Raw genomic sequence first — 8,453 nt, 5'->3', positions numbered from 1 at the left:
TGGAAATCCAGAGTGAAGTCAGCTGAATGTTTAAACAAGACAAAAAACAAAAAACAAAAAAACAAAAAACAAAAAACAAAAACAAAAAAAAAACCCCAAAAAACAAAAAAAAAAAAACCCCAAAACAAAACAAACAAAAAAACACCCCAAAGAACAGAAAACACAAAAAACCACACAAAAAACCACAAAAAAGCGGACTTTTTATTAAAAAAACTGATTTTTTTTAAATTCTGACTTTTTATCCAGAACTCACTAAGACCCATTCTCCTAAAATCCAGTCTAGTAACACTTCTGCTTTAGAGACAGAAGCTTTTAGGAAGAGATGTGGAATAAACTGGTCTTTGAAGCTAGCATTCACTCCCCCTTCAGAATAAGAAAGACATTTGAAATGTGCCCCAATCATCACTTAAATTACTTTTTTTTAAATCTTGCAATTTCATACTAGCCTGTGTGCACCATTGTTACTTCTTAGTTACTGGAGGTTCAAAGCAGAAAAATAACCAGGTAAGTACATTGTTAATAGCAGATAAAAGAATAAGTATATTCTGAAGGTAGGGCATACTTGTCCGTGCGATACTAGAGACAAAACAGAGATCATAAATATGTCTTTGCTTGTAGGTAATCTCATTTTATTGAATGGTTTGAAATTCTGTGTAAAATAACACCACTCTACAGTGGGTACCCACAGTTTTGATTTTTAAAAATTAAATATTTTTTTTTCAAAAGAGAAAACATGCATATTTATGTACATCATTTTGAGATAAAAGAAGGAATTACCATTTACAGAAGAAATTTTTTACAAATTTGTAAGAGACAAGACAGGAAATAGTAATTCAGCACAAGGCAAAGCATACAAACTCTCTACACTGAAGGTATAGTTTATTTACTGAGAAACATTAGCAACTGCAGAAGAAGGTCTTTTAAGAATGGATTCAACAGAAAATGACAGCGGTTCAGTTGTTGAAACTTTCACTGGGGCTTGCTTGGCCCCAAAGAAGTCTTTTGCACATTTGTCTATTGTAAATTTGTATTTTTGATTCTCTTTAATGGGACACTCTCTGTATTTTTTAGAAACATCTTCAAAAGTCTCTTTCACAAATGATGTTCTCAACTCTGCTCCTGATCTGTCAGGAAAAGTTTGCTGTAACAGTGACTGAAATGGACTGCATTTGAGCAGTGAAGGGAGCTTGGCATTGTCTTTGCTGATCTTGCTTAATACCTGTTCCTGAGGTGCCATGGAATCCTTATCAGAAATTTGAGAGAAAGTCTTTTTTGGAGGAGAGAAAGCTGACCTCTCACAAGCTTCCTGAGGAAGGCACGGTATCTCATTACATGACTGCTGAATGTCTTGCATGTGGGTCAGAATGAGTGAATTTTCCAGTTTTGGAGGAATGATATCATGCCCAGTGTTTGGACAGTCCTGATTCTGTGAGACCTTGGTATCCCAACCTGCCCCAGGTTTGAGAGCTTGGACAGTAGTCGCGTTTAAAAGGCACTGCTGGTAGAGGAGAGCATCGCTAATGGGACCACATTTTGGCCACACTAAGAACCTAGAAGGCAGGGGATACTGCCTGTATGTGGTAGCTACACTGACATTTGAAGAAACTAGTTCCATGTTGCTGGATCCTGAATACTGCATGGTTAGATCGAGGCAGGTTGGTAAAAAATTGCAAAACTCCTTGTTTGGAGTATCAGCTGGAGCAGTGTTGAAGGCTGTTTTATACGAGTTGTATTCAGCTCCATGCACCATGCGGGTAGGGAGAAAAAGGGCAGCTGCTTGTGTAGCTTCCATCATCTCTCTCTCTTTATACTCTCTCTCTAGCATAATGTTCTCCAACTCTTTATCAGCAAAAGCCCGTCTCTTTCTCATCCTGTCACTTACAGGGGGTGGCAAGTGTGAATTCCCTCCTAGGTAAGGGTCTGCTGGAATAGGACGGTAACCTAAAACAACAAAGCAGCATTAGGAGCGAAGCTGCGCAAGAGAAACATTAAAGCTGTGTTTGTAAAAGGGGTTCCTTTTGGAGCCAGTCTCTCCAGCTCCAAACTGCAAGGTTTGCACTTGCAGCAAACCCTGACACTGTCACCTTCCACTGAAGTCACCGTGCCACAGAGGCTTAGCACTCCAGGCACATTCAGTTCCTGAACACAGATAAGCAAGCTCTGCTCCTCTGTCACGTGCAATGTCCGAAATGAGCTCATTAGTAATTTTAAAAAGCAACTCTAAAGCAGAAGATCAAGAGGGGGAAAAAATAATTTTAAAAGCCCCACACACTAAGAAGAAGGGGAAAAAAAAAAAAAAAAAAAGGCAAAACCCTGCTGTAAAACCTTGCTGTGTATTATGACTCCATCATGCAGATTAAGGAGATAATTATCCATTTTTAACAAATACAGAAAGTGTTCAAATATATTATTTCTTCTGAACTAAAAGGGAACTTCAGTAAAATATAGAAATCCAGTCTCCACTATATTCAACTGCAAATCTAACTGAATTCATTGAATTCAACTAATAGGGTCCAATCCTGTTTGGTCTACCCAGACAAGTAATCCCATCCAATTAATGGAACTACTTACATGAGTAAGGAGAACAGGGTTTTACGAGTTTTCACCCCCATATCTCTCACACAGGTTTCCCCATTGCCAAGGAAGATATCTATACCTACAGCTGATGCCTTTTCTATTTTCTAAAGATGAATCACTATGTAAACATTGCTACAGATGGTAGAAAATTCCAAGGAGAGCTAGGAGAAAAGAAAAAGAAAGTTAAGATAAATTAGAGGAAAAAACACAGAAGAGATTTTTATATTTTTAAGATTGAACTGCAGATAAAAATTAGAGATTTCTAACAGGACAAATTTAATTGCGCTTGCACAGACAAAGAAAAGAGCTCTCTGTTTTGTGGGGGGAAAAAAAAAGAGAGAGAGAAAAAAAGATAAATCTGAGAACTGTAATGCTGTAATGCTTTGCAGGGCTACAGTTTGGAAAGTAATTAAAGCAGAGAAGTAAGTTTAGGAAAAAGAGGGACTGAGGAAGAAAAAATACACCCTCTCACTAGAACACTCATCTTTAAAATCTCATTCTCCCACAGCTAATATTTTTGACAGGATAGAAAACTAATGAACAGACTATTATATATATATTATTATTGATAATGCAGCAAAAAGTGTTGCTGTGTTACTGGTTCAGATGAAAAGGAAAAAAAAAAAAAAAACCAAAAAAAAAAAACCAGACAAATATAACCGATTTACTCATTTGCTGATGAAAGCACCAGCGAATAAATTACACAGAGCTGCAAAACGCTGCTGGATAGTCATGTAAAAAGAATGTCAGCTTGTAACAGTAACTCTCAAATTTCAAATTACCGTGGGTAGCATTTCAGGCATTATTTTGGGTTTGGAGGGGGAAAGGGGGACGGTGGGGACGGCGCGGGGAACGGAACGGGACTGAAATTCTGCCACATCGATTTCAGCCTGGGAGGGCAGGAGGACACCCGGCACCCGCGCCTGTTGGGCCGTGCCTCCGGAGCCTCCGCCGCCCGGCGCTGTTCCTCATTTATTTCGGGAAATAAGGCTTCATTTTAGGAGTGCCGGTGAGCAGCGGTGCCTCGGACAGGATCAGAGTGAAGCTTCCCCGCTGCCGGACGGTGCCCGTGGGGGAGCGGGGTCTGCACTTACCTTCCAGGATACTCTTGGCCAGGAGGCTGGGCGTCCGGACGTGCCTCTGGTAGACGGCTTTGCGCTCCAGGCTCGCCTGCTTCCCCGCCAGCCCTTTTTTGTCCTAGGAGAGTGATCGGCCGGCGCCGTCAGCCCAGGGGCCGCCCGCCCCATCCCGTCCCATCCCATTCGATTCCTACCCGTTCCGTCCCCTCTCACCTCGGTGGCTTGCTGCCGTCGGAGAGCCACCTGGGCTGCCATGACGCGCTGCCGCTCCACCACCAGCAGGCAATTGGCACACTGGCAGTCGCGCCAGCGGCAGAACCGCTTGTGTCCCTTCAGGCAAGACACCACGCCGTGGTTGCGGCACCGGGCGCACTTGGGCGTGCGGCTCAGCTTCCGCGGCTCGCCCCGCCGCGGGGCCGCCACAGTCTCCTCGATGTCCTCCACCTCCTCTTCCTCCTCCGGGACGGAGCTGCTGCGCGACGCTTCGGGCGCCGCGGCCGCCTCGCCCTCCATACTCTCCACGTCGATCTCCCAGTCGGTGGTGGCGCGTCCTTCAGCCATGGCTCCTCGACGGCGCAGCTGTAAGAAAGGGGTCAGGGCGCCCGCCCCAGAGGCGGGACGGCAGCCGGGGTACACCCGGCTCCTGAGGTTCCCTCCGCCGCCCAACCTGCCGGCCACCCCGCCGAAATGCGACTCTGTCTCAATGCCACAGCAGAGCCCTCTTGGGATGTCTTCTCCCCCCTCACTGCCCTGTTTCTTCCCAATGCCCTAAACAGGGCTCAGGTAACCTCGACGGACGGTTCCCCTCGCTCGCCCGCCCCGGCTTGCTGCTCTCCCGCCGCAGGCAAAGAGAGCGTCTCCAACGCGAGGGAGGAGGAACCACCCCTGGGCGATGCCCAGCGCCGCAGGACTGCGAGGTTGTCAGGTCCTCACAATGACCTGTTGATTTCAGGATCATGACAGCCCTCCTGCCCTCTGCGTTCAGCCTTAGGGAAAAGGTAGGGGACACCTGGGTTTCACGCAGCGCCGATGTCCGCTCTAGCGACCGGGGCTGCTTGGTTTTCTCTGAACCGTGAAAGCAGTGACTCCGGACCCCTCCCTCCGACCTCCCCACCTTCCCTCCCGCATCTTGCACTTACCCAAGATCAGCACCCGAGGCTGGCAGGCGGTGCAGGCAGACCGCAGCCTCCGCCACACGCCCGGCCGCCGCTGCCTAAGCCCAGCCGGAGGCAGGGGACTCCCGACCCTCGCACGTAGGGAGGGAGGGATGCAATGCTCCCGGGGAGCCGGGAAGCCGCGCCGTCGGGGGTTGACTGCCTCGCAGGGTCCCGGGGAGGGCCGTGCGTGGCCGTGTATCCGTGCTCGCCGCACCAGCGCCGGAGCTGTGGCCGTGGCTGTGGCCGTGGCTGTGGCCGTGGCTGTGGCCGTGGCTGTGGCTGTGGCTGTGGCTGTGGCTGTGGCTGTGGCTGTGGCTGTGGCTGTGGCTGTGGCTGTGGCTGTGGCTGTGGCTGGCACCCGGCTGTCCCCGGCCGCGCCCGCCCCGCGGCACAGCGCCCGCTGCTCCGGCCCCGCAGCGTTATCAGCGCCGGCAGCCACCGCCCATTGGCCCTCGCCGCCGCCGCCCCGCCCCCTGGAGCGTGTGCCAGCCGCTCGCCCGTGGGCGCGGACGCGCCCCGACCCGCGCTGCACCCCACATACCCCCCGGCACGGGAAACGTGAGCGGGCGGCGTGGTGCTGGCCTTCAGTTTTGGGGGCAAAAACGAAAAGGGGGAGGAAGGAAAGAAAGGGAGAAAAGACGGTAACGCGCGTGATGGTGAGGAGCAAGGAACCAGCTCCACGGGTCAGCGGCGTCCCCCCCACCGAGAAGCGAGCCAGGGGCGTGGGTTTCAAAGGCTGAAATGACCGCGATTTTCGTTTGCGGGTGGCTCGTGTGGCTGTCTCGCTTGTGAGGGAACTCGTGGCGGTGGCTTTTTTTTTCTGAGCTTGAAAAGACAACGGAATCGGGGTCGTTTTCCTGCTTTATAGCCAGTGAAGGCGAGGGATAATATTCATTTGGTTTTTAGCATCCCCCCCCCCGCTCAGTGGCATTTTCAAGCCGACCACTGAGCTGTTGCGTAACTTTCTCCCCCAGATCCCTGAAGCTGCTTTTCGGATACTGGTCTCCCAAAATGAGGAGCGATCGAAATTGTAACGCACAAAGTCTGGGTAGTGCCAACGAGGTGCTGAGGTACTTCCGAGACCAGTGCTTTTGTCAGTGAATACGGGAATTCCCATGGGGACAGAAGCGACAAAAAGCACCTCGGCCTGGAGAGAGCTATCGAAATTAAACAGGGTATTCCCGGGAACCAAAAAACCAAAAAAAAAAAAAAAAAGAAACAACAAACCCAAAAAAAAAAAAAAAAAAAAAAAAAAAAAAAAAAAAAAAGCCAAAAAAAAACCAAAAACACCAAAAAAAAACCCAAAAAAACAAAAACAAACAAACAAACCACACAAAGCTCCACCCCCCAAAAAAAAAAAAAAAAAAAAAAAAAAAAAAAAAAACCAGCAGAAAAAACAAACAAACAAACAAACAAAAAAGGCACGCGGGAGAACATCGTTTCCCCACCAGTGTGCTGACCGAAAACTAACGATATGCAGAGCACGCGGCAGCAACCATTCTGCGAAAAGGGAAAAGATTTCTCTCTTTCCGTGAGAGGTGTGTATACATAGTAAATACTGGTAATTTTCATGTATACAATAAACATTCATTCACGGTGAGTGCACGGGCCGGCTGCCGGCCACCAGTTCGGCACGGAAAAACCCTGATATTGCGGCCCTTCGGGACAGAGGCCGGAGAACGAGGGGGGAAAGCAGCGCCCTGGAGCACCGGGGACGGGCGTGGGCTCCGCCGCCGCCGCCCGAAGCTTCTAGAGCAGCCGCCCTAGAAGCGGAGCACCGTCCTTTTCCGGGCCCCCGGCCTGTGGACACCGGTGCGCAGGATGGGAGCTTTTGTCCCGGCGGATCGTTTGTCCTCCTGGGGCCACACTGCCTCCGAATGTTCTCACCGGAGGAGTGGGGAGAAGGTAGCGCATCCCCCGACGGCAGGTATTATTCATGCCAAAAGAAAGCCTGGCTACTGTTTGACTTACAAGCATGACTAAAAGCCAAATACCCAAGGAATTCCACTTTCCCCCTTGGGGTCCCTCTTAAAAGGCACAGGCATGACAAAGGACCTGCTAGATTAGGAAACAGAAGTCCTGTTTGCTTGTAAACCGACACCAAATTACAAAGTACGATTCTGCGGGCCGCTGGAGTGAATTACAAAACAGCTCCTCTCCTGTTTACTTTATCCACAGGGAACTGTGAAACCCAGCCATTATTTTAAAGCGTGTTTGTACAACTTTCTTCTGTTCTTGTTTGCGCTGGGCTCCGGGCGCGTTTGCTCTCCCCTTCAGCCCCTCTCCCCTTACCCCTCGGGAGGGGAGGTGCTTCGGCCGTCCTCTGGAGGGACGCACCCGCCGCAGGGGAAGGCGGAGGTCGGCCTGCGGCTCCTCTTCTCCCCGCCTTGTGCCGCAGGGACCCCAGCTCAGCCTCCGCTTTGGGCCGCGGTGTCAGACCTGTCCGCTGTGCACTGCCAGCGATTGGCACGCCATGCTGGGAAAGACACTGATTTCCACGCAAGAGATGGCAGCGAAGCCCTCGATTTGCACCGGTGCATCCACCTCCCCCGCTACAACGCCCGCTGATGGAGAGCCCCGCTGGTCCCATAGCCCCCGTGTCCGAGGGTCCGTGTACACGACGCGGTGGCCTGTGGCCTCCTTCAGAGTCTGCTCTGCACACCCTCGCCCATGCCGCCCCCTGCCCCGCGTGTTGTCATCGGGTCCCCCCGGAGATGCAGTGCCTGAGGCAGGAGGTGTGTGTGTGTGGGGGGGGGTGTTGGATGTGCCAGACCCGAGTATGGGGCCCGATAAGGTGGTTCCTCAGACCGTGCACGCAGCGGTGGGTGCCGCGCCCCCTTGTTGCAGCCTCCTGGGCGGTGGAAAGAGGAGAGGAAAAGCAGCTCCGGGGCGTTTAAAAGGCCGCAACCAGGTCTCCCTAGAGAGCCGGTGGCAGTGGGACACCCAGCGCCGGGCCCTATCTTGCTCTGCTCTCCTGCGCGGCAGGGACTGCGGGCCCGCAGGTGCAGGTGCCGCGGTGTTCCACCCCCCCTCGCCTCCCCAGCCCTCCCTTCCCCACGGGAAATTTATTATCGAGGTTAGGGCAGGCTAACCAAACGGCAACCCCCGGGTGCAATTTTCCCGGGAGGAATGCTTTGATCTTGCCTTCTCCCCGCGCCGTCGGGAGCAGATTACATCTCCAAACGCGGGAGATCCCCGCCTCTTGTTTGGTCAGAGATGTTACCAGCTAATCTGAAACAAATTGGCTCTGCCCCTGTCCCTGCCCCGCCCGCCGCCTTTCTCCTACTCCCGTCCCTCCTTTCCCTCCCCGGGGCCCCGGTTCCCGGTCAGGCCTCCCCGCAGTGCCTGCCCGGTGCTACTGTGTCAGGGACCCGTACCGACACTCTTGAGGTCGGCCCTGTCAGGTAGCCTTCTCATCCGTGGAACCGATAGTTACCACCTATTTGCTGCACAGAAGACGTTGGGATTTCCCAGGTGATCTCAGATGAAGAGGGGAGGGAAAAAAAGAAAAAAAAAAAAATTACCTTTTCCGGTATTACCCGAGCAGTAAAAACCGTGATTTCTTTTACAGTTTTCTTCCATAAAAATGTGGGGGTTTATTTCTACATCAAGCTGTCTCTTGTAAACAGCACTTACCCTT

At 51.1% G+C, this 8,453-nt stretch overlaps 1 protein-coding gene across 2 annotated transcripts; it reads right to left on the bottom strand.

Moving 5' to 3' along the window:
- Nucleotides 1–609: 609 nt before the first annotated feature.
- Nucleotides 610–5,059, bottom strand: DMRT2 (doublesex and mab-3 related transcription factor 2). 2 transcript variants are annotated; one of them, XM_071731011.1, is made up of 4 exons: nt 4,796–5,059; nt 3,870–4,235; nt 3,672–3,774; nt 610–1,941 (listed from the first exon to the last, which is right to left on the bottom strand). In XM_071731011.1, the coding sequence occupies exons 2-4, from the start codon at nt 4,215–4,217 to the stop codon at nt 884–886; spliced, it is 1,509 nt and encodes a 502-aa protein (XP_071587112.1). In that variant the 5' UTR covers nt 4,218–4,235; nt 4,796–5,059; the 3' UTR covers nt 610–883. The 2 variants fall into 2 exon arrangements, with proteins under 2 accessions (XP_071587112.1, XP_071587113.1); XM_071731012.1 differs by lacking the exons at nt 3,672–3,774; nt 3,870–4,235; nt 4,796–5,059 and adding an exon at nt 2,657–2,710.
- Nucleotides 5,060–8,453: the final 3,394 nt, after the last annotated feature.

This window comes from Heliangelus exortis, chromosome Z (genome assembly GCF_036169615.1).
Source record: "Heliangelus exortis chromosome Z, bHelExo1.hap1, whole genome shotgun sequence".
NCBI classification, from domain to species: Eukaryota; Metazoa; Chordata; class Aves; order Apodiformes; family Trochilidae; genus Heliangelus; species Heliangelus exortis.
This window is presented reverse-complemented; position numbering and strand designations above follow the sequence as displayed.

Excerpts from the sequence above, each read along its gene's own strand:
- DMRT2 (XM_071731011.1), bottom strand. The coding sequence starts at position 4,217 with ATGGCTGAAGGACGCGCCACCACCGACTGGGAGATCGACGTGGAGAGT. Across the intron at positions 3,775-3,869 it reads GACGGCAGCAAGCCACCGAG|GACAAAAAAGGGCTGGCGGG; the intron begins GTGAGAGGGGAC and ends TCACTCTCCTAG. Across the intron at positions 1,942-3,671 it reads GGCCAAGAGTATCCTGGAAG|GTTACCGTCCTATTCCAGCA; the intron begins GTAAGTGCAGAC and ends TTGTTGTTTTAG.